This window comes from Cygnus atratus, chromosome 6 (genome assembly GCF_013377495.2).
Source record: "Cygnus atratus isolate AKBS03 ecotype Queensland, Australia chromosome 6, CAtr_DNAZoo_HiC_assembly, whole genome shotgun sequence".
Lineage (NCBI taxonomy): Eukaryota > Metazoa > Chordata > Aves > Anseriformes > Anatidae > Cygnus > Cygnus atratus.
The window spans coordinates 23,897,439-23,923,006 of NC_066367.1; the positions used below are offsets into that span (position 1 = coordinate 23,897,439).

The 25,568-nt window shown below is 42.6% G+C and overlaps 1 protein-coding gene across 7 annotated transcripts in view; it reads left to right on the plus strand.

Annotated features, from left to right (window-relative positions):
• Positions 1 to 3,575: 3,575 nt before the first annotated feature.
• Positions 3,576 to 25,568, plus strand: part of OSBPL11 (oxysterol binding protein like 11) — a 47,093-nt gene continuing 25,100 nt past the window's right edge. For 6 of the 7 annotated variants that reach the window (XR_004782318.2, XR_004782308.2, XR_004782310.2 and 3 more), the window contains exons 1-6: positions 3,576 to 3,772; positions 18,042 to 18,110; positions 18,635 to 18,810; positions 19,641 to 19,720; positions 20,722 to 20,904; positions 24,216 to 24,417. Coding sequence is in view for 2 of the 7 variants with exons in the window: in XM_035571336.2 (XP_035427229.2) it covers positions 3,627 to 3,772; positions 18,042 to 18,110; positions 18,635 to 18,810; positions 19,641 to 19,720; positions 20,722 to 20,904; positions 24,216 to 24,417 (856 nt within the window). In the remaining 5 variants the exon portion in view is untranslated. Of the gene's footprint in view, positions 3,773 to 13,215; positions 13,839 to 18,041; positions 18,111 to 18,634; positions 18,811 to 19,640; positions 19,721 to 20,721; positions 20,905 to 24,215; positions 24,418 to 25,568 lie in introns of those variants that run through there. The other variant, XM_050711641.1, reaches the window with a different exon arrangement.

Sequence of the window (25,568 nt, forward strand, 5' to 3'; positions counted from 1 at the left end):
ACCCAGTAACACAGTGATGTCTGTAAAGCTCCAGATTCGAGATTCTCAAACGATCTCAACAGTATAAAACACTCCAGAGGCTGAAGTAAATTGTATTACCTCTACCTGACCTCCGTGGCCATTTTCACCTATGGTCAGAAAATTAGAGCTGTGAATTCAGTCTGCTATAGGAGAAAGGCTGGTCTTATAACTGTGTTCCTTTCCATGTTCTCGTGTCATGTTAGCTACTGCTGTAGTGGGTGGGTAGCTTTTATTCTTGATACAAGTATGTTTTTGTTTGTTTGTTTGTTTGTTTGTTTGTTTTTTTAAATGCTTATGATGCTTATGAGAAATAGCACTCCTCGTGCAAGAAAGGCAGGTGGTACTTTCCAGGATTTATGTTATTTCTCTAAGGGCCTGTAGGGGATGTAGTTCCCTTAGCAGATAGCAGCAGTGATTGCTTATCTCCCTTGCACCGGCTACCAGCTAGGATACAGGTTTAAAATTATATTAAGCTTGGTCTTATCCAAAGATAGTTTTTAGGACAGGAAAAAGTCCTGACCAACTAACAAGGGAGTGATAGAAAATCCGTATCATTTCTATTTAGAAAAAAAATAATATATATATATATATATTTAGGAATACAATTGATGAGGAAATATGTTGGATTTTAGAGCTTTAGTCTTTGAACATGGATAGATTTTGCTACTCTGAAGAAATGATTCTGATGTGAAGAAATGTTAAGCACATATAGCCAGACTATAAGCTTTGGAAGAAATCTGCAGGAGCGGTCCATGGTTTTCATCAGATCCTGGATTTCGAAGAGTATCAGAGTGATAAATTATAGCAAATATGGCAAATTTGCTTTAACATGAGTTACAATAAAATGCAATTCACTTCCGTTTGTAGCCATCATCAGGCCTACAAAGACAAAAACTGATAAATATGTATTATCCTTTTCATGCTTTCCTCCCCCAGAGCTGCAACACTTTCTGAGTTGTTCCCGGAAAGAAACCGGCAGCACCAGAAATCACAGTAATGGGTAAGGGCCAGGCATGCTCGTGGCAGGGTGCTCTGCTGTGATTTTGGTCCTTTTGAGCCATTAAATTACAAGTGGGGAAGGAGACTAAGAGCAGTGAACCTGACCACAGGTTATAACTAGTAATAAATGTAAACTAAAGGTAAAGGACATCTTTAACAGTGCCTTAGCAAAACCGGTTATGCAGTTGTTAAGCATTTTGTCAATGCCACCTTACGATAATCTCTGGTATTGCAAGTGCAGCACTTTTTAAAAAGAAAAATGCAAATGCATGGGGTTTGCCATCAGAGTTTACTCTCTGTACTCTCGGATCAGATCCTGAGAGGCTGCAGAAACACACAGTAAAAACACCAGCCTGTCTCCTGTGTTGGGGAGGTCGTAGGTGGTGTAACGTCCTGCTGCCTGTCTGACAGCAACAGAACGTCTGGCAGAGGTGAAGTTACATTTCTGTTGGGACCAGTGGTCCTCAAGCAAGGGGAAATAACATGGAAACATGGGACTCTTGCCTGAGTTGCTTTTGCTTCACATTTTCCCAGGAACATTTCAGTGGTGTTGGCATGCATTACGATACAATACAATGGTATTATATTTCCAGTTAAGGTTGCAAGTGATCAGCAGGAGAGGAACTAACATGTTTAGAGGGCAAGAGGAATGCAGTTTTGGCCCAAATGTTCTTCAATGGACAATCTGACTCTGCTGATCTGTTCTTTTGTGGTTCCACAGGAGAAACACACAGCTGAAAAAGCCTTTATTTTCCTGCAGTGATGAGTGTGCTTGTAAAAAGGCAGAAGTGGGAGATTTTATGCCTGTGCAGTGGTAATATATTATGTCTCTGTAAGACATATTATAGCTGTAGGTGCAACAGGCAGTCCTCACTGGGGTCTGTTAGCCAAGATGGTGTGTGTGTGTGTGTGCTTGGCAAGGAGGAACGATACAGGCTAACTTAAAGCTGGCTTGGTACTTGTAAATACATTTTAAAGACACGATACTTATAAAATCATATCCTCATCTGATGGCCAAATGCAAAAATGTTTTGAATGTTGCTGGGAAATCTGGAATGTGCTGACGGGAGAGACCAAGAGAGCCTTCAGGGTTATGAAGCTGCTGTCAGGGAGGGATGTTCTCTGTACTGAAGGGTTGCAACTGGCCAAATGAACTGTTTGTCTGAAATAACGTCTCCTTTGCATTTTTGTTTCTGTCTGACTTACATGTATTCTCATGTAGGGCACTTTTAGCATCTTTTGTGTAACAGTTGTTTACCATAATATAGCTGTGCTGAAAGTGAGACCACAAAAAAGGTAGGTAGTTGTGTGTCCAAGCAACCTGCCTGTGAGCTGGAGAGGAGAGGATGAAGAAGTGATCAGATGAAATGGGATGTGGAGCAGAACCACAGCCTCGCTAACCAAGGCAAGTATCCTTCGACCCGATTTTAAGTAATGCAGCCACAATCAACTGCATTTTGGTTTTGCAAAAGTGATGCCTGGCCTGAAAGAGTACACAAACCAAAAACTACTTTTCCCAGTTAGCTTTGTGTCATTCTGTGAAGGAAAAAAAATACTTAACTGTTGCCCACATGCAGTATTTGGTGGCAAAATAGGAAGAGGTATGTACTTCCTCTCAAGGTCAGGCTTTGCTTGGTGAACGAGGCTCTGGGAACTTCTAAATTTGGCCCTGTTGTATTGGTCTCTGCAGAAGTTGAACTGGAGGACAGATGTGGGTTTCTTTGAATATTTGATATCAAGCTTGGCATCAAGTCTGGCGTTTGATTTGAAATGAAATATTCTTCCATGAAGACTGCCTAAATCTTTCACTAGAGGGCATCAGCCGGCCAGGAGAACCGCTCCCACAGGCAGAAAACCTTTTCCTGAAAAAAAATCCTGGTACCCGAGAGGTGTTTTATGCAAGCCTGCAGCTCACCGGGTCTTTGACAGAAACTTGTTTGGCAAGCTACCACAAAAACGTCCTTTAAACCGAGGTATCTTAAACAGCCCTAAACTCTTTGTGTAAGTAATGACCGTAACTACCAAATAGGTTGGCTTTGCCCAGTTGGAAGGGGAGTGATTCCCTGTCTTCTCTTTGCAGTGACAGTGTACTCACACAGAGGAAGGCTGCCTTCCTCCTAGATAACCCACCTGAAAGAGCAAGGCACGGGGGGCTGTATTCCACGGTGCTGCCTGTAACAACCCTCACACGACAAAGCTTGGACTCCTCGCTCCCGCGTCCCTTGGGGCGGGCGGGCGTACTTTGATGTTTGTTTAAACTCATTTAGTTTTGTACAGGTGTGCTCGCCCTCTCCTGAGAGACGAGAGGTCTCCCAGCGGCCCCACGCTGCCCATGACGGAGCGGGGAGATGGCGACTGCCGCCTCCGCCGGGCGCTGCCCGCACCAAAGATGGCGGCGGCGCTGAGGCGGAAGGGGCGGCCGGGCGGAGCGGGGCGGTGCGGGGCGGAACGGGGCGGTGCGGAGCCGTCCGGCCTTCCCCGGCCGTGCGGGGAGCCGGGCCGAGCGGTGCGCGGGGGTCGCGGGCTGCCGCCGCCATCTCAGCCCGCATGGGGCTGGCGCGGCCGGGCACCGGCGCGGCTTGAGCAGGGGCGGGAGGCGCGGCGCCATGCAGTGCGCCGACCCCGCGGCCGCCATGAAGGGGCCGGAGGGCGAGGGCAAGGCGGAGCCGCCGGTGGCGGCGGGGCAGAGCGGCGGCGGCGGCGGCAGCGGCAAGAGCGGCGGGGGCCGCGGCGCCAAGAGCTGGCACTACAGGTGGGCACGGCGGGGACGGGGCGGCGGGAGGCGGCTGCGGGAGCCGCCGCTGCCTGCGGAGCCCGCGGAGCCCGGGGCTGGTGCCGGGCTGGCGGTGCCCTCCGCCGGGATAGCTCGGGCAGCGTCCGGGGAGGCGGCAGCCAGCTGCAAGCCGACTCTTGTTATAGTTTTTAATTTGTATTATTATTATTATTTGTTAGATCGCCTCGTGGCTTCGGTGGGGGTGTGCGCCTTCGCTTTGAGGCGGCTCTCATGTGGTCGGGGGTGAGCAGAGCCACATGCTCACGGTGTGGGTGCTGCTGGGGGACGCGCCCTGCTTGCTGCTGCTCCTTCTTTTTACCCCCATTAGACTATGGAAACCCATTCAAAGTTGTTGGAGACGTTCCTTCCTCTCTTCGGCATTTCCAAAAAAAAAAAAACAAAAAACCAACAACTTTGTGCTAAGCTCTAGCTTGGCCTGCCTTCTTTGAGACTGTAACCTCGGTATTTTCATTGAAGCAGTGTGTTTCAGTTCCTGCCAGAAACTCGCCCAGTGTCACGGCTTCGCCTGGCATGTTTTGGGGGTGGCTGCTCACCGCCAGCCTGGTTAGTCAGGTAGGGTGAGAGAAGCGTGGGGAAAGCTGACCACAGAGGGTTCATTAGAAATGGATTCAAATTAAAATGCTTCCTCTGAACGAGCGATCCCCCTGTGTGTTAAGGGGATTTGGGGGTTTTCATGTGTTTTTTTTTTTCCTAATGTGTTTTCTGGTTCAAGGAGTCTCTGCTCCCATCCAGATCAAGGACATCTAAGGTTTGAGAGACTTGTGACTGCTTTAGGACTTTCATCCTTGACTGGAGTTGGGCTGTGTTGCCATTGAAAACAATGCAGTTGCGTGAAGTTTGCACATTTCTCCTGCTAATGGAGACCCTCCAGAGCAGTCAGTGGACGCTCTGCTGTGTCCTGCATCCTGCTCCTTGGGGGCAGGAGAAGGGGTGCCTTGTGCTTCTGCACGGGATGGAAGGGGGTCACCCACTTGCCTTAGAGAAACAAACGCCTAGGCCCAGCTTGCAAGGGTGCTTCATGCCTAATGATTTTAACAGGGAGCGAGCGGCGCAGGCATCTCTGAGCATCCAGGTCGTAAGTAACTTCCTTTTGAAAGTCCCCTTTTCAAGATTACCCACCCCGCTGTTCTGTTGCTCTTGCTCAGTGTTGTGGCTTGTAGGACAGAGGTTGTGCTGACCTGCTGAGCCTGCCTGCTTTGCGCCTTGCCGGGCTCACTGCAGCCAGCAGGAATTGCCCATGTTAAGCCTTGCGACTACCAGTGTGTGGCTTAAATTGCTCTGATGCTGTAGTGGAAACTTTTTATTTTGTAGGTCTTTGGGACAAGTTTAATATATTAATTGTGTTATGGTGGACGCTGAGGTACCTTGCTGTTAATCTCCGCTCTGTTGGAAATCTATTTACAGCTCTGTTTGACTTTTTATATTTAATTAGGGACAAAACATCACCTTTTCCCCCTGCCTCCCTAGGATGGTTTCCTGTCGGGATGCTACAGTTTAGTTTTTGCTCAGTGGATTACTTTTATTATGGAATGTTGTTGAGTAAAGGAAGGCCTCTCTAGTAGTAAATGGGTCAGTACCTAAAATACTGGGTTTAGAAACAGATTTCTGGTGGTGGAAGTTCTCTCATTTTAACTTTCCTGGCACAGGATGTGGGCAATGCATGGTCATGCACTGTAGCAGAAGTAAGGTCCTGAAGTACTGTGTCAGCACAGACTGTATCTGGTGCAGAAGTGTAACTCTGTATTTGGTGAAGTGTCTTTTCCAAAACAGCTGGAGCATGGTTGTAAGACAAATAGGACCAGTACTTCATACCCCACTGCTATGAATGGGGAATTATGATGGTGTGTGGGGGGGAAGGGGACAGAAATCTTCAGCACTGCTGGAACCTGAAATAATGGCAACTGAATCTCAAAGGGTTGGAAAGTCATGCTTCCTTGGTGTACGGTGCACGTCCAGAGAATATTAAAAAATGGAGCAGAAAGTCTAACTTTATATTTTTTGTAGGGAAATAGTAGGGAGGTTTTTAAAGAGCTGTAGTAAAGGGTTAGGCCTAATGTTTTTCAGTGGAGGAGAAACCACCAGAGGCAGCTGAATGCTTCAGGTTATGTAGAAGTATAGATAAATCTCTTTGCAGACGTGCGCTACTCAGAGCCTGTGTGTGTGATGAGTTTGGGCAGCCCATACAGTGGTGTCTTCTGCAGGTTGTACGGCTCAGTTTCTTCAGAGTGAAGGAAGGTACTTTTTTATTTTTATGTTTTGACCTAGCAGAAGTTGAGTATGGGAGTCTGGAGAAACTGCACTTCTAGACATCTGACAGGAAATTATCTTGCTTACTTATGGATGTGTGATAAGTCTCAGAGTGTGTCTGAGAGCAGCCAATGCTAAGCTGCCTTTTCTTGACTGATACCAGTAACAGTGTGAACATTTAGTTGCAGTGAAGTAGATAAGAAAGAGTCTGAGAGGCTGTGCTGCATGCTCAACTCTTTATCCCTGTTTCCATTTAGAAAAACAGTTAATGTGAGATGAGACTACTGAATAGCTTCAAATTATTGAAGTTTACTTGGTAAAGTAATTTAAAATTATAACTTTTTGTTTTAAAACTGCTTCTTTATTTTCAGCAGTTATCAATTTAGGAAGTGGCATTTCGCATTTGCATTCAGCAATTCCACTTTTAATCTTGTCCATCTTCATTAATTTTTGCATTGCTCTAGATTGAGTGAACAGAGTAGCTTCAAAGCAGTGAGAGAAAGGGGACAGCTTTGGCAGGTACTCGTATGATGTGTGAATCATAGTCATTCAAATAACATAAAAATTTCACAAGCAGAATCTGTATCTGTGAGCTAAATAGAAAGCTGGTCAGAGTACTTGCCAAGGAAATATAACAAATCCTCTCAGCCTGCCTTGAGGGAATTTCAGATAATTTTGAGAGAAATGACTTGCAATAATTGGTTCTCGTTTATCTACGAAGCTAAAAGTTCAAGGCACTGCAGTTGACTAGAGAAATGAGATTGTCTTTCCCCATTGTAGATGTGCTAATGTGCTGTCCTCTCACATTTTTCTTCATGGTTCTGTTCTCAAATGCATAAATCAATTCAGTTTCTATTAAAAGAGCTCACAGCACTTCTTCCCTTGCTGGTAGAAATATATGTACGTGCTCATTAATTTCCTAGTGATAGCTGATTTTAAGATTACAAGTTATATTTCAAAACCTGTTTGCTTTTTAGTTCCTCATGTTGTCTTTTTGGTAACTGTCTTTGTTCCTTATTTCTTAAACGGCTTAGGCATCCGTTCACTATGGATGTTGCCACAGATATTTATGAAGTGTTACAGGTCAGATGTCTTTTGCTGTTTTTCAAGGAAGCAAGTCAACTTTATCTGTTCTTGAAAGTTTACTAAATGCTGCAGGGTTGTGAATTAGTGTATAAGAACATTTCAGTGGAAGTAGTTTCTAAGGCAGAGAGTCAGTTTCCTAGACTTTTCCCTCGAGGGGTGAGAATGACAGGTAAGAGAGTTCCTCATGCTGGATGCATTCTGCGTGCTATTAGTTATCAGCTTAAGATGGTTTCTCTTGTTATATTACTCCATGGGCCTTTGGGCCTGAGTAAAAGAGGCTGAGAGTGAGTAAACAGCAATGCAAACAAACTGCAGAGAGAGGGCTTTGGCAAAAAGAGCAGCATTATAGCATCATAATGCTGCTCTTTTAAAAGTCAAATTCAGAAAGCTAAGAAATTTAACGCTGGGTGACAGTTGTCTTTTAAGGGCTTTGTTTTGCAATTGACACTGACTGCTCTTTATAAACGTGCACACACAAAAAAAACCCAAACCAACAACAAGCGCTCCCCCCAAAAACAACCAACCAAAAAACATAGAGTTACTGACCTTACGTCAGTCTTCTTCTGTTGCACTACTGCATGCTCATCTGCTCAAATAGAACAGGCAGCTGAAACACATGGGTACATTTTAATTCTATATTTCAAGATGATTGTGGACCTTTCTCCATAAAATAATACCATGGGAATAGTGTTTTAAATGAGGTGGTTGTTGCACTTGTGAGTTTGTTCTCAGTTAACTTGGGGTGACTAACAATCTGCTGCGCTTCGGACAAGCGGAAGCAAAGTGTGTGAGACTGAGCTAGACTGTGGAAGTGCTTAATTACTATTATTTTTGTTCATGCTGTCTTGTGAAGTGAATTAATTAGCTCTAACAAAGGGAAGTGTCTTGAAACTGATACCATCTTGAGCAGATGTTGATAAGAGCCCTTTTTATTGAGGGTGGAGTTAATGTCGGTCTTAGTTGTGAGGAAAATATGTAGAGTTTTTCTAGTTTCTGTGTTTTTCTGTTCTCATTCCAAGAATGCTTAATCTTGGAGGATAAATTTCATGTGTTTCGCCCTTTAAAGCTGAAACCAGCTTGGCAGAAGCAGATAAACTGGGTAACGGCAACGTAATGTTTAACAACGCATCCTACAGTGAACCTCTCCCTTGCTGATCCTTCACTCCTGTCTCTGAACCAGCGTTTCTCATTATAGCATTAATGTAAGCATCTAATTCTTGCTTAGGCTGCCATACGGTGTATTAGCTGGCCTAATTAACTTTGGACTCCTGAGAACAGGCTGGAATTTAAGTCCCTATCACTTGAAAAGTATAAAAAAAGAAACGTTATGCAAATGTCACGCTGGGACAGCTCCCAGTAAGGAAGTACCAGGAGTGCGAGCATTTTTATTCCCTGTCTCCCATGTCCTGGGGTTTCTCCATGTGCTGTCTGGAGCTAATTATTTGGGGTCACACGTGGGGTTTTGGTACTGGGTGTCCCCAAGCCCCCTCCAGGCCTTAACATGGCGTTACCTCAGGCTCCTCAGCTCGTGCGGCGTTCCCACTGCCGCCCAGCTCTGTGACATCATGGCAGAGCCCACCGCTTCTATTTATTACTTATTACGTTTCTGTGGGGGGTTTGCCCATTGGATGATGGCTCTGATGTCATGCTTGCGTCACAGTGACCTCAGCTTGTTTCTGAAGGCCTGTGATGGCACCCAAGCCATCTGGCGGTGGAAGGCCCCGGCTGCTGGGGATCTCACAGCGCCGGTGGTCGTGCGTGCTGCCCTCTGTTCTGGTGCCAGAAGTCAGACGTGGATGGCTGTCACGTTCATTTACCGTGGTGGTGGGAAGTGGCTGAAAACCCCCGTGCCTGGATTTATTTATCCTCGTTTGAGTCCTTGCTTAACGAGTATACCGTGTTCATAGCACCGACTGAGAAACGCTGCGCTCAACGTAGTTGTCTCTTCACAACACACAAGAAGGCCATGTTTAAAATGCTCAGCTGCTTATATCAACCCCACGATCCGTTCTTTGTTATTAAAACGTTAAGATAATTATTTATCACATTTATTTTTGTTCTTGCTGAAGCCCCAAGCACTTCTCAAAAGGCAGGTGAGCCGTTGGCGCTCACAGACTGGAAGAACAGAGGTGGAGCAGATGACAGCTCAGATTCATTGTGAATTGAAAGAAGTGTGTGTGTGAGTGTGTAATAAGTGGGTACAGTTGGGGAAAAACAGGTTTGGGCAACTTAAATAGTCTGTGGTGATGGCTGGTGTTCCAGCAGGGACCTGAACTGGGGTGGCGAGCTCTGAGTTTGTGTCTCCAGCCCTGTGGCTGCTCTGTGAGCAGCTCTCAAGAGCCGTATCCCTTTTCTGCTTCCCAGAGCAGGCTGTAAAAGCTGCTGGGGCAGGAGCAACAAACGTGGGAGTTGGTTCTGACATGCGGGATACTTTTCTTAATACTGGGATATTCATTCAGAGTTAAAAAAAATTAGGCTGAACAGAAAAAGCAGAAACTTTAAATAGCCTTTAACCATCAAATAATTGGTGCTTTTTCCTGGAACAGATCTCTCCAGGAGCTAATGGCCATTACAAGCGCCAATCCTGGAAGCGCGAAGGGTACTTTTTCAACTTGTCTTTTCTAATGTAATTGTGTAGCAGCATGTTAATTAAAATCGCCTACAATATTAATATCCTCCTCTGCCACACACACTCTCTCCCTAGAGAGAAGATGAAAAACAAACTGCGTGTGACCTAATCACACTACTTAATGTACAAGCAGAAAGTGCCTGCTGCTGCTGGTAGGTTGTCCTAGGCTGGTTCTTGTGCTGTACTCACAGTACCATGAAAATCACAGCACCTGTGCATGGACCCCTGTTTACTTAAGGATGTTGCCTTGACACACATGCCCATCATCAGCTGGTGCTGATGAGTTTTTATTGTAGGGGATCACTGCTTGCTGATAGTGCTGTCTGACAACTTTCATTTTAGGGTGCTTGCAAAGCTTATATGGTTTCAGGTTTTCTGTACTGCACGTCTAACGAAGAAATGCAACAGGCTGAAATGGGGTTGGAGAAGTGTTGTTATTTTGTGTGTTAAGCTGACAGCCTCATGTTTGACAACCTGAGATGCCTCTCTGCTTTGGAGCAGGAACATCAGTGTCATGGGGAAGGCTTTTTGCCTTGGATGTGCCTTTCTGTCTTTCACATGTAAATTTCTAAGTTTTTGTGTCTGAAAATCTTTTAAAATGTGATTAGTGTTTAGGCACTGACATTAATTTCCAACAGAGCTCTGTTTGCCGAAGTTGACGTCATTTGCAGTGGAGGTGCAAGGAACGAGTGGTCTGCAACAGAAAGCCAAAAGTCTTCTGGATAGAGCTGCAGGATGCTGTGTTAATGTGCTCGTTTCTCACCCTGGCTCTGACCTCCTCTGTGCTAACAGTCATGCTGTTTAAGCTGTTTTTCCTCTGTAATCACTAATTGTATGTTCCTCTTTCTCAGAGGCCTAGTTTGGAACAGTTGGCTCTGATTTTGCAGAACTGTTGCAGGGTCACAGCTGCAGCTGAAATCACCAGAAGCTGTGATTTGAAAATATCAACTGCAAAGATATGGTAGGGAAAAAAAATTGGGCCACAGCGAGCTCAAAGCTAGGAAGGCTGAAAATTCACTGTACATCAGTTCCCTGTCAGTAAAATGGGATGACAGTATCCTCTTTCTTTATTGTTTGGTGCATCACTCCTTCATAAACATCGCTAACAAGCACAGGAGAAGAAAATCATAGGAAAGCTTTTTGCTGGAGCATGAATATCAAATGAATAATGCCTGATGTTCACTGTATGATGAACAGGAACGGTTTTGAGTAATTTCTTGTCTGGGGGTCACTGTCCATTTAAAGCACTGAACGAGAAAGTAGTCCTGCTATTTTTGTTTATTGCGATAACCATGAGTGGTTAAACTAACACAAATGCTTTCTTAATTAGCGCTTAAACCTGCTGAGTACCTCATGCCTCAAGTTTAATGTAGGAATATTTTGGGTTAATTTCTGGATATCTAAAAGGTATAGGATGGTTTGGGTTGGGATATCTCTAGTCCAGCCTCATGCGCAGAGCAGGGCCAGCTTCACAGTTATAACAGGTCGTTCAGGGCCTTCTCCAGTTGAGTTTTGAGCATATCCAAGGATGGATATATTTGTGCTTGCTTGGAAATAGTAATTTTTATCCTGTGTTTAACCTGAAATGTCTCAAAGATTGTTCAAAAATAATAAATGTCTCTACTTTTCATCCGGATAGCTAGTCAGTGTACGTACCTACGTTTAAGAGCTCCTAGGTTAGAAGCAGACCAAAATGCCCGAGGGAGAAATATGCATAGCAGTTGATGAGCTAAAACGTGCTGGAGTGTGCTTAGAGTAACTACCTGATGCAGAGGTTTTAACACCAGTGTCTGTGACTAGTACTTACCAGGGTCTGCCACTTTCTGAAGTGCTGTAGACAGCAGATATTGCAGAACTTCAGAGCTGCTCATCCATCAGTGTGTTTGCCCAGCTTACGTTGCGTTGTTATGTTATGTTGCTGCTATTTGCTGAGCAGAGCAGCTTTAACTGGTCTGCTGCTTGAGCTTTATGAAACTAGACTTGAAGGGAGAGTTTTGGTTTCTGCTAACAATAATACATGAAGTTGTGCATTATGGTGTGCATATGGTGATAACATAAATGCTGTTAGTTACAGGAAGCAATAGTTGTGCTCCAGGGACATAAGGTGGAGAGTTCATACCTCTTGAGCTGCCTGGTTTTTGTACCTTCCACCTCTAAGATATTGCTGTGAGTTAAATCTACAGTTACTTGTTCAGCAATAGCTTGAGTACTGGTTATCCTTGCAGAATAATCTGCAGGGCTGGCTGCTGACTCTCAAGTCCAGCTTCAATTGTGTTATGCTGATGCAAACCCACAAATAAATTGTGTGTGGGTAGAGTTCATGCTGACTTGAGCTCTTTACATACATGCAAGAGAAATTGCTTAGCTGAAACTCACTGCAGTTTTTTTTTTTACAGGCAGAGGAGAGCTAAAGAGCTCTTTAAATGATAAAGTAGTTAAATATTACCAGCTTTACAGTAGTCCAGTGAGAGCAGTATTTTGATTCTTATTCATTAAATGGTCTCTCTCCTTTTCTTTTTCCCATTGCTACCCTACAAAAGCGTTACAGTATTGTTTCATTTGTGTATAATTGATCCGTGGCCTTTAACGCAGAAAAGAGAACTGCAAGTTTAATTAGTATGGCCTTAAAAAAACAACACAACAACAGCAGAAAATGTTGTAAGCTGGATTTGTCACGTTCACCTGGAGAACTTAGTGCCAGTAGAAAATTTAGGTGTAAATGCAACCGCCTTGTCAGTAACTTGGGCTTGCAGGGCTTGGGCTCATTTTGTGTCCTTCATGGCAGATCTGTGCTTCTCTTCCAGTTCATGTGCGCTCCTAACGGTTTACAGGAATATGCGGAGAAGTTCTTATATTTAACACAGATGTGTGTTGCTAGCATGTTTTCATGCTTGCAGCCAGTCGTTCAGTTCACAGGGTTTACTGTCAGTGTTGTTGTCATGTTGTTGGACCTTTCGTCTTTGCACTTGTTTGTTGGTTTCTAAACTCGCAGTCGAACGCAGTAGAAACAGATGAGCTGACAAACAGCAGCTCTTGTGGCTACTCCACAGTTGACTGCATGATATTGTTGGTGAGTTGCATGGCCAGGTTAGCTTTTTATTTCTTCCAAAATCATTCGGAAAAGCGGAGCTAATGTGTTGCTGCAAGCTGGATGAAGGTTCCTGCCTTGCCTTGCTGGGTGTGCCGGCAAACCTGCTTTTGCCCCGGAGAGCCGTGGAGTTGGGGTGTGCTGAGCATGCTGGCAGCTTCTCGGGACCCAGTGATCTTTGCAGTCACAGAAGATAATGTGCAAAGTTTCCACACTGACATAACTTTTTCTCCCCTTTATCTTCTCTTCCTCCTCCCCGCCTCCTTTTAACGAAAAGGGGAATTAATACATTGTAGACAAGCACTTTGCAGTGGTATATGAGGAATAAGCTAGGTATTACAGACCAAGTTCAGTAAAAAAAGGTTCCTGCTGTTGTTTCGAACTGTGTAGTCAGAGCCGTTCATTGGTTTGCATTGTTATGACTGTGCTTTCTTCAGATTCACGTGCAGCCAGCAGCTGCTTGAAGCTTACGGAAATCCGCGGGGAAGCCTTTGGCTGCTGCTGTGCTCCTCAAGCAGCTGCAGGGCCTGCAGAGGCCTGGCCGCTTTGAGTGTCCCCCATGGTGCTGCCCGGGCCCCATCAAAATTAAAATTGGCTGAGGGACAGTCTTGAAGTGTGCTGCGAGCCCTGTCCTGGTGGATAGGTGAATTTTCGTGCTGCTATTGGCAGCACCCTGCTTGTGAGGGGTGAGAAGAAGAGGTGGGGAGGTGTCTGCGCAGAGCCTTCCTCTTGGAGAAGATGTTGGCTCTGTGCCCATCAGGTGCAAGGTGGCTTGGCTGGAGCTCCTGCAAGACGTCATCGTGGGGCTGCTGTGCCTCAGCATCTGTGTTCAAGACTTGGGTGCTGCATGTAAACAGGATACAGGAGGAATTTGGCCCTGCCATCACCCGCTCTCCTTCCTCCCCCGAGGAGGAAACCAGCCTGCAAGGCACCGGCAGCTGCTGCAGCTTAAGGGGCATAGCAGAAAAGGACAAGTAAGAGGAGAAAGGATAAATAAACTAACGGTAATCCTTGGTGAATGTTTTATTCCTCTCATCTTTGAGTGGTGCTTGGGTATCTAAAAATATGGCTTGTGGAAGACATCACTGGAGATGGGGTGGGGTTGTCCTCTGAGAAGAATACGAACCATTTTGTAATTTCTCATAAACTTTAATCGCTTGCTTACAGGGACAATTTTAGTTTATAAATATTGTCGAGTGGGCTGAAAAAGTGAGATAGGTGGGCAGCAAAGTTCAATAGTGCTCAGCCTTCAGGAAAAAAAAAACAACACATTTATTGAGGGGTAGATGTGCTGGGCTGAGGTTCAGGTGCTGTACCACAAGTTCCTGCATAGCTTTTTCTTGGATTATGATTTGCAAGGAGTAATTACTTAAAGTAGTAAAGCAACTGTCAATTTTTTTTTAAATGCTTAACATAAACTGGTGCAACACTTGCACTCATTTTTTGTCATCTTTTCAAACAAGGACACAAACTTCTATGTAAGTTGTGGACTCATTGTGGCTGAACTGTTCCTGTTCCTTTGACAATCTGAAACTGCTGTGAGCATTTTGAGTAGCAGCAGCAGCAAGTTGGCTATTAAAAGATATACTACCCGTAGGTACACATGTATGCGTGTAGCTAGCAGCAGGTTTTGCTAAAAGGGAGAAAGATCCCAGTGCAGCCAGGCCTTGCTGTGAGTGTTGTGCGAAGTTGCTTAGTGGTTATGGTCACTTCTGAAACCTATTTTCTAAAAGTCAGAAACCCCAAAGTGGGGTATGATAGGGGCTTCTGAAGTTCTGCAGACAACTTTAAAACAAGTTTCACTATTGTTTCATAGGAATAAATGCTGGCAAGGGCTCTAAGGATGTTACTCATTTTACCACTGCTGGTGCTGTGGTTATCTGAGCAGAGCCAGCACCCAAACCACTTGCTCTCAAAATCTGCCATCTCAGAAGCTTTCTGTAGCTCCCTGAAGAGCCCTGTTTATTCCATTCTTGCGTAATATTACTTTTTTTTTTTTTTTTTTAAGCAGGGTCTTAGCTGCCTTATGACACTGCTTTAGCTGACGTTACAACATTTAATTTTAACTCTTGCTCTGGAGGCACTTACCTTAAAATTATTGAGGGGAATGCTCTGGTTACAATTCTGTGGCCTTGTTGTTTGTTATTAATGTTGAGCATGTTTAGCTGTATTCCCAGGAAAGTACTCGTGTTTACACAAAAGAAGATTAGGAGGTTAGCTCTGTTCCTGTAAGAGGGGTGGACAGTTACAAGATAGTAACAAAATCTATCTTTTGTGTATTATGATTTGCAGTCTGAATTTAAACTTTTTTTTTTTTTTAGAGTATAAAAATGTTACTTATTTAAAAATAAACCTTTCTTCAAGTGTTGAAAACTCTGAGGCCCATGGTGTGTGAATTTGTGCTGGGAGAGTGTGATTGATGCCTATGAGGGCTACGTTCTTGCTCTTCTACTTGTTTGTTTGTTTGCTTCCAGGCTCTTACACTGTCAAGGAAATGTTTTAAATACCGGCCGAGTTTCTCATACCCTTTGGGCAGGTTAATCTGTGGCACGCATGGCTGCTAAAAGTTAGCTCAGCCTTTAGTGGGGTGAAACCTCAATATAGTCTCGATGGCTTTCACAGTTCTGTTGAGGGACACAGTCAAGGTAGAAAACAATGTGACCAATATTGCCTAGTCTGACAAAATCAGCTTTGCATTGAGTTACAGTTCATGCCTGAGATGTGGGGTCAAAGTTAAGGCTGCGTTACATGCGTGTACTTGCTGTCACCTTGAAGATGGGCACTGGCTCTCTTCGGGCACTTCCTCGGGCTTCTCTGAGGGGCTGTTGTCCATTTTCTTCAGCCAAGCCATCAGTCATGGCACTACCCAGGCCACAGGGAGTTGGTGAAGAGGAGGCTAGTATTCCTGGAGGAGCTGCTGTGTCCTGTTTAGCTGTGGGACTGGCCGGAGGGCTCCTCCCTGTGGAGAGAGACGCGGGTGAAGGAGAAGTTAGTCAGGTGCTGAGGTGACATGGCGGTACCGCTCTGGCAGTGCTGCAGGTGGTGTTTCCTACAGACAGACGGATCAGTTGTCTCATCATTCCCACTCAAAGCTGTGTAATAATTTTAATTAAAGACACTTTAAACTTTCCACTGTTGTCCAGTGAATGAACTTCTGAGGCCATGCACACGGTCCTGCTGTATTCGTTTCAGTCTGAAGCCACTTCTCTCATTTTGTTCCCTTCTGTTAAGCGCACCCCTGGTTGGGGCAGGCCCTCAGCGGGACAGGGCAGCAGCTCTTCCCTGAGCTCGGCAGGCTGTGATTGAAAAGCAACGGTGAAGTTTGGATTTGCTAGGCAAAATGGAAATCAATTAGCTGTGACTAGGGACAATTTTCAGAACATTAAAGACAAGTTCATGCACTTCTATGACTACAATCTCACAGTTCTCAGCCTAATTGTGATGGTGAATAAGTCTAAACTGCGCTTCCCTTGTATGCCGTAACAGCTAATGAGGGTGTGTTTGGTCATGCTCCATAACGTTTTTATGAGTTTAAGATGTATGATAGCCCAAATACTCTCTGCTCTCCTGGGTTTTGTTTTTGTCTGCATAGTACCACTTAATGAGCTATTCCTAATTAAATTCCTAGCTAGTCCCACTGGCTGCTTTCCATTGCAGGGTAGTACTGTCATACTGACAGCTAGTGTATGTGTTTTTCTGTTTTTAAATGTAACGTGAAAAATCAGCTACTTGGTTTTTCTTCAAAAACGTGCATTGCATCTCTTCGGATAACGTTACTGTATGCAGGGGCTTCCTCATATGGCAGTGACTTACTATGAGGTTGTTTTCAGTAGTGGTGTCCTAAACAGCTTCCTTTCGGATGAAACTTAGCGTAACATATTAGATACCTGACAACTCAATAAACGTTATCTGGTGATACTGACTCTGTTTAGAAATGAAGCATGGACAGCAGCTTCAGCTGTTCTGTAACATGTACACTGATACTTAGTCCAACTATATTGGGACCCAAATCCATGAATGAAGGTGTTCCCTTGGCTCTAGCAGTCCCGTGTGTCCCCACCTTTCCACCCTTTCTGATAAGGGGGCACTTTGACCACTTAATGACTGACACAGGCTGCTGCTCCAATGGACTCAGAATAATTTTCCCTTAATCTTCAACATTCTGTGAGCTACAGAAAATTTAAAATTTAATAAGATAGCTTAAATGTTAGATTCTTTTAAAAAGCAAATGGTTAGTGTCTGATGTTTGGGTTGTTGTTTCAGTTCTTTGTTGGGATAAAATAGGAACTTATTTCTTATGTTGGACCTGAATTGTGTCTCAGAGTGTGCGTTTCGCGGTAGGACTGTGCTCTGCTGCACCAGTCAGGGGCATTGCAGTGGCATTTCTAGAGTTACGGGAATGTGCTGTATAAAGTTGAGTTTTAAGCTGTGGTTTTAAGGAGATTAGTTTGTTGCCGTAAGACTTGTAAACCTTTCTTTGGACAATGGATTTTCAGAAGCGCCAATGTATTTTGTCTGTAGCGATGTTAAGTCTCTACACTAAGTGCCCCTTGTGGGTTCTTAGTTTTGGTGGATGTTGCAAGTTCAGACTTCGAAACAACTGGATTTTCCTGCCAGGCCAGAGAAGGAGACATTTCAGGCTTGTTTTATATTTCAGAATATCTTGATATGGCCTGTACATGCATGTTGTCTTCTGCACAGCACCTGTACAATCAGGAAGGATTCTGGAAGTTAAAGATGAGCAGAACCATCCGTAGGAGTACCCAGGGGCAGGTTTTGGCTAGTGACCATGATCGAGGTTCTCTTAATAATCTAAAGAAAGTTAATTTTGTTTACAAAGCTTACTTAGGTGGGGGAACACAAAACAAAAATATGCATGCTGAGTATATTTACCTGAAACTAGGCTAGAATGACTGAATGAATCTCAAGTGTTGGTGAAACTAGTTATGCCTGGAAATTGTTTGGAGTTCAGTCAGTCCATTTAAACTGTCTTATGAAATAATCTCAGAAATGAGCTTGAAAAATCTGTTAAGTATTGGTAGTTTTTTTAAAAGATAGTGCCACTCTAAAAAAATGAAGGTGAAAATTCATTTTCAGGGAATAGATAATGATGCTTAGAAACTGAAGATTTACTACTTGATATTATCTGATTGCTTTTCTTTTTCTTTTTGTGATAGTGATCACATGGAAAATATTTATGGCTACTTAATGAAATACACCAATCTCGTCACTGGTTGGCAATATCGGTAAGTTTTTTTTTTCCTGGTGGTTTTTAGTAACGTAGACTCTTGGCAGCACCTAAATGAGCGTATTTCAGTCTTTTTAAGTAGAAAATGGGAAATTCCAGTGTTATTAGGCAAACTTGATGAAAGTGTCTTATCCTTTTCTCTATATAGGTTGAGCTGTCATGTAGATGAATAATATTTGTATTAAAGCATGATTAAGAAGTTAAAAAATGATTAAGAAAATGTTCTTTTAATTCTCAAAATCTTGCAGTAGCATTCTTCTGTGAGCACAGTTGTTCTCTCGTTCTATAGAAATCCTAATCTTTGAGAAAAATTTGGTACAAACTTAATTTGTCTGCAGTCATGTTGGGAAAATATTTCACGTGTTTGGGGTTGTACTGACACAAGTCTTTAAGTCTCAGTCCAATCTCTGTGAACTTATAATGCAAGTCTTGACTTCTCACATCTTTGCTCTCACCTACCCTTCTTTAAAGAAGAGGAAAATGCTGACTTTGTTTTGTGTGTTTGCTTTATCACCGTTGCAGATTTTTTGTTTTAAACAATGATGCTGGCCTACTGGAGTACTTTGTGAACGAGCAGTCGAGACATCTGAAGCCCAGGGGTACCTTGCAGCTAGCAGGAGCTGTAATTTCACCCAGTGATGAAGACTCTCACACCTTTACAGTCAATGCTGCCAGTGGGGAGCAGTATAAACTAAGAGGTAGGACCTCTGTTCTTGGCCAGGGGACTCTTCCGCTAGAGGCACTCCTGGCTCTCACCTGTGGCTGCTGCTCTGGGCTTGGCTGCATGTCCAAAAGCAAAAGAATTTATTTGACTGACTGCTGTAATGAGTGTTGCGTGTGAAACTTTCAGCCTGCTCTTCAGTTAGTTAAGAGCTAACCTTCCGTACAGATGGTTCCATACTCTTTGGGCTTGATGATGTCCAGAAGACCATGAACTTAAGATGTGTAGGGTGGGGGGTTTAACCTTCATGTATAGTGTCCTTTAAACTGTACTGATGCAGAGCTTTCTAATTCATTGTAGGTAACATTACTATGTTGACACTTGTAACGGATTATGTTATTCCTAATGTTCTGTGTGTTAGCTTTCTTGTGGCAGTTAGAGAAGCCCGTTCTCTGATTTTGTAGGCTATTGAAATCTGGGCTAATATATTTTAGTACTTCTTTCTTTGAAGATATGCTGTCTTTTTTTAAATTCAGGGCACCTTATTCTGCTTCCAGGAAAATATGGCACGTTGATAAATTAAAATGTGTGTAGGGAGTAATTGATGAAGTTATTTTAGTTTTATATACGGAAGTTATTTCTGTGTTACAGTTCTTTCTGTGTTATGAAATTAAAAAAAACAGTACCTGCTACTTCTGTTGAACTTGATTTAATGTTATAGCTAATTACAGATCAGCTGAGCAAGTTTTAGAACAAAAAAAGTTTTGTACTGTTAATGTCCTGTGTCTATTTCAAAGTATCAAGCAGTCTTTTTTGCACATACTTTTAAATGTCTTCATGTATGTATTTCTTTTGTTTTTTTTTCAGCTACTGATGCTAAAGAACGGCAACACTGGGTTAGCAGGCTACAAATATGCACGCAGCATCACACAGAAGCTATTGGAAAGGTATTGTACGATTGATATTTTCTTGGGCAAAAATAATTTAGGGTGGTGGTAGAGGTAGTTGCAAATGCAACTGTTCTGTTATCTAAGACAAATACTAGAAAAAGGGTGTGTGGTTGTGCCTGAAACTCATGACAAGAAAAATTCCTCTGAGTAATAGCTAACTTGTAATAGAAGTATGCTTTAGGAATGAGACAAAGTGAAGTCACTTTGCTCTGAAGAGCTGATTAGCCCTCCCTGGCCAGGTACTGGTCAGCTGGTGTTTGAACAGGAAGTGGAGCTTAAAGGTCAGAGTACTAGTCTAGTGCTTTCCAGCAGTTCTGCATTTTATTTATTTATTTATTTATTTTAATGTAACAGGAGACAGGTCTTTAGTCTTACTGAAGCCCTTCCACTTTGGGAGTTTTTCTTAAACTTTTTTTTTGAACCACTCAACAGCTCACAAATGCATTTAGGATGAATTCTCAAGTTTGAGAATGTATCTGAGTGTTGCTTACATTTGCTCACCATGTGGTGCTTGAGAACATAATACATTTTGTAGAAACTCTTAGTAACCACAAAACCTATATTGTAGCTGTATAAAATCTTGCTTTTAAGATAGAGCAAGCTACAAGAGATTGATCCTGAGTTAATGTATACTTCAATTAATAGTTGTGAATGAAATTCCATTCTCTCAAATGTGAACTCTATCCTTGCAGAATCCATTAGCAGTCAGTTTCTAGAACTGTTGCAGATCAAGGGCTAATTTTCCAGTCAGAAGTGAAAAGTATTGATCCATCTCATTTCACTGATTGTTTATAATTAGACTGTAAAACAGGGCAACTGTCAACAGATGGTACAAAATACTCTATTTAGAGATTGCTGCCAGTACATTACTATGACTTTGTCATCTGTCCTTGCTGTATACAAGTTTAGAATTAAATGTTCTGCTCTGTGGCTCAAATTAGAATATTTGCTGATTATTAGGAAGTAACTCTTTCTTAATATGTTTGTTTATTCACTAGAACAACCCTCCTCTGAAATCTCGCAGCTTCTCTCTTGCATCTCAAGGAAGTGGCAGCTCTCCTGGTGTGCAAAGAAGACCCAGTCAAAACGCAGTTTCTTTTTTCAGTGTTGGACATCACAGATTGTCAACTGGAAAAAGAGTTCCTATTCTGCAGCCAGATCACCTTGTAGATGTTCGAGAGGTTTGTCTTCTAAATTACCTAATAGTCCTTTGAAGGAACTGCCATCTTATATTTAGGATTGTGGAGAAGCCTGCTATTCTTAGTTGGACATATATATTGTCAGTTGCATGTCTCAAACTACTATTGCAAGCCGTATGAGGTTAACTAACTTGCCCTGGCTTGTTGTAGTGGTATGTGGTGTATACTCTGTGACTTTCATGCTCTGCAAGAGTATCCTTGTGCTCAAAATGGACTTGTGTATTCTGATCTTTGCAAGTCCTAGCAGTGTAGGTAATGAGGGTTTAACTGTTATGTCGCTTACTGTGCTCTTCCTTTGTTGAGTTACAGAAGAATTGGCTATGCTGTTCTTGTACTTTGTATGGCTAAAGAGAAATTGGTCATGACTGATGGTTAAGAATACTAATACTACTATCTGGTATACTAATTCATGTGTCCAGGGATTGATGTGATTGGAAAAAAAAGAGCAAAAGAAAACGAGCAATTTAGAAGTATATATATTTTTTCCCCACTGCACATTCAGATGTAGTGTCTCTTGGGGATTATTACCTGATTATTACCATTCGTCCTGGAATAGAGATTACCTGTCCATCTTGTCTGACAGAATGGACTGACTGTTGGTTGATTTAACTCATGAGTATTGACAGCGTACAAATATAAAGCTCCTTCTAAAACAGTTGGTTGCTGAACTGAGAACCTGTGTGATTTTGTAGCAGTTCTGCTATTAATGCGTATTTTCATGTTAGCAGCGTAATTAGCGTAGCATGATACATTTCTTGGTAAAACAAAAAGTCTCAAATGGCAGGCTTTTTAATTTAGCGAAGAAGGGTCTAGCAAGCATGGATAATTAGAAAGGTGAAGACTTGCTTCAGAAATATATTTTTCACTTCTCAGATGGCAATACAGCTTTCTAAATTTGAGGGAGGAAAGAGGAGAGTGTGTGAGTTGGAACACTGAAGCAGTGCCTTGCGTCCTGTAATTGGGATTCTCACTGTGGAGGTTTTCTCAGAGTAAAGTGGAATGATTTTTCTTAACATTGCAAAGAGTGCAGAAAACTTTGTTGTTGTTGTTACTTAGTGACACGATATGATTATGTGTCAGTTTTAATTTCTGACCTGTACAGACAATGCTCAGTAATGGTATCCCTTGTAAATGTCAGTCAGTTTGCTCACCATTTTGAAGATAAAATGCGTGGATACAACACCCACAATTTTTTTTTTTAGATACTGTTAAAATACTTGAAATTACAAAGGGCAGGTGCGTGCCTGTTACACTTGAGCATAATACAGCATGAATACTGCAAATTCAGTTTGAGAAGCTGTGGGAAGAACCCTTCTCTTTCAAATTATCTGCTGCGGGGCGATTCTTTAATTTGGCCACGAGTTGCACTGTAGCTGGTTCTCCTGTCAGTCCCTTTCCCTTCTCCTTCCACTTGTTCTTGACTGAGTACATCATGCTGCTGACTCGAAAAGAATGCCTTGCAGAACAGGAGTTCTAAGAGGATCTTTGTGCTGACTTGCAGTAAATACAGGTGCATGTGTTTGCAAAATGAGAGCTATAGCTTGCACACTTCTGACATCCAGTTTTCGACAGCAGTGCTTCGCTCTCTCACCCCCAGCGCCATTTCTTTTTTATACAAATCTGATTGAATAAGCAGAAGAATTTAGGATTGTTCAAAGTGTGCTCTGTGAAAGCGGAGATGTGTCTGTTTGGACGTCAGTGCTGAATATGGCATGGGTTGTCCTGTTGTGTGACCTGATCCCAGAATGAGGCACTTGGGTGCTACTGCGTGGTGAATTACTTAAGAGCAAAGGTCACCAAAAGGGCTGTGGTTGTTTGTCAATCAATTTTCTGTCCTTTTCTTAATCCAGCAGAAGTTTTAAAAAAACATCAGGGGAAAAAAAACACAAAGACTTGAATTGCATTTATGACTGGAAAAAGACGAGGCAAGTATTCTGCTAGTTACATAGCCTTGTCTATGCAAAACATCACCGTTTTGCTAGCTTTCTGGACTGCCGTACTTGGGACAGGCTCAGTCTGACTGTGCACAGTGAACTCTACTTCCAAAGAGCCAAGTTATGTCCAAATTCACACCGTAGCGTGCTCTGTAGCCATGCCCTTAAATTTTCCAAATACCACGTACTGTGAAGTTGGATGAATACCTATTGCTTGAGTAGTGTAAAACCTTAAAAGCATAAAAGCAGTTCCTGGAGGAGGTTGCAGGCAGTGGTACAGCAAAAATAGTAAAATACTGCCAGAATTGCTAAATTAAAAACCTAAATAGTACCATAGCAGTGAAATGCATGAATGCATCTTGGATTCTTTTAAGAAATCCTTCTTCTGCTCTGCTTAATCAATCTGTTTTTATGTTTAACTTACCTGCCAGAATGCATAATGATCAAAGGGTTAACGGTATCCAGTTGCATTAATGCTGTTTGTTGTTCCTCCTCAGAAAAGTGACTAGCAGGTAGAGGAGTCTGCTTTCATCCCCATGATTCAAAGTCAGGCAATCTTCTGCTTCTGTAAGCTCAAAGAGGAATTCAAATTTTTTTTTTTTTTTCTGAAGACTAATGCTTGATAGCTGGTGTGCATTTCAGCTCTACCTCTTGCAGGCAAATGGGCTGTTGCAAGTTCTGTGATGTTCCAGAGGGAGCAGGAAAGGGACCTGGGGGAGAACAAGGGCAAAAATGACAACAGGAGAGCTGTAATTTCAACGTGTAATTAAGGTGAAAATTCTGCCACTCTTCTTACTCCCTCTGCAAAGTAAACAGTGAGATAGTGATCCTATAGGCATAATAGCAGTGCTGATGATAAATGGGAATCCTGTGCAGTTTGAACTGAACTGAGTGGTAGAGCTCTTTTTCTTTAGAAGGCTGGATCCATTCTTGTAGGGAATGAAAAGATCTGGGTACGCATGGAAAGGATCTAAGATTCTCTTGCGGGCTGTGCAGATCACAGAGCTTAATTACTTTTCACATGGGGTGTGTGTCCCTACAAGCCAAGCCTGAAAGCGTTTGCTATTTACTGCAGCAAGTACTGTGTTCCAATTCCTCTTCACTTATTACTGAAGTAACTGTGATACTCTTCTGTTCATTAGTAAGGTGCCATGTATTTTAGTGGTTATTTTGTCATGTATTTAATGATGTTTTAGTGGCTGCATGAAGAAAAAAAAGTGTGGTTAAATTTATACACACCTATTACCTGTTAGTTTTATCATTGTAAAACTTTTATCATTTGAGGTCCTGTGTGCGTGTCTGACACATCATGCAGCACACTTCCAGCACCTTCTGAAAAATACCTGCTTTGTTTGGTAGATGATGTCTCAGGCTGAGGGCCAGCAGAGAGACTTGATCAGGAGCATAGAATGCCTTCCTGTCTCCGGTCACCTCACGTCCTTGGATCAAGACCTATTAATGCTCAAAGCAACTTCCATGGCAACCATGAACTGCTTAAATGACTGCTTCCATATTCTCCAGTTACAACATGCTTCACAACAAAAGGGATCCTTACCAGCAGGTGGGTATAGATGCTCACAGAGAGCTGGACCCTATCACAGATAAGAAGTCTTTCCTTCTTCAGTTGTGAAAAATGCTTGTTCCACTAAATCCAGTTTCCTATGGGCAGAGAAAACTGCTGGCTGCCTCTTTCCTTCTGAGCTTTTGTAGTGTTTCATTTACTGGTATTGTTTAGAACTCCTGTAAATATTTTCCTTTTTTTCTCTGGATTTCTTTATTTCTAATTGTTGTGGATCATCTCACAACAGAAAAAAGTACATAAGGCACAACGAGAAGGTGGCTGCCTTTGGGATGTAACTGGCAGCTCAGGAACGGTAATAGTGGAGGGGGAACTTTATGGGGTCGCAGGTTCTAAGGATATGTGTTGTCCAGCAGAGCTCTGCTGAATCTCATGCTTTTCTGACTTCTTTTACATACTTAATGCCTATTGTAAGCATTTACATGTGTGTAGCTTTTATTTCTAGTTAAGCATTCAAATACAAAGCTCTGAATTTGCATGGGATATTACTAATACTGTTTATGTATCAATATTCATATTTTGGCTTAACATACTAGTCTAAAACATGAACTAAGATAAATATTGAATTCCTTTCTGAGGCGAGGACAGCCTTGTAGGCAAATACAAATTGGCTAAAGGTTAAAACAAAAAAAAAAAAACACCCACCACCTACAAAAAGAACACGCCACAACAAACAAATATCCAAAACAAAACACAAAGCCTAATATGTTGCTATGCCTGCACAGTCAATTAGAGCAAGTAGGTGCTTACTAGAATTGTTCCACCAAATTTGTGTGCAGCGTACAGAACTGAGCATGTCTTTTTTTCTATTTGAGAAATTGCAGTAAGATGCAAAGAATTTACAAGAGCTTACTCAGTGCCTTTTTGTAAACAAGAAGCTTTGTGGATACTCATGCTTGTATTATACAACAGATATGTCAGACATGATAAGTATGCCAAAAAGTACACTCATAATTTATCTCTTACCTTTCCCATATTCTTATCGTATTTGTAGTACTTGCTTTGCCAATGCATATTAGTTCAAAAGTGTAATTAATTGAGCTTTTAACATGAAATAAAGAATTTATATTGTTTGTTAAATAGTTAAAGCTAAAGTTATTGCTAAATCGTAGAGATGGATGGAAAGGGGAGGA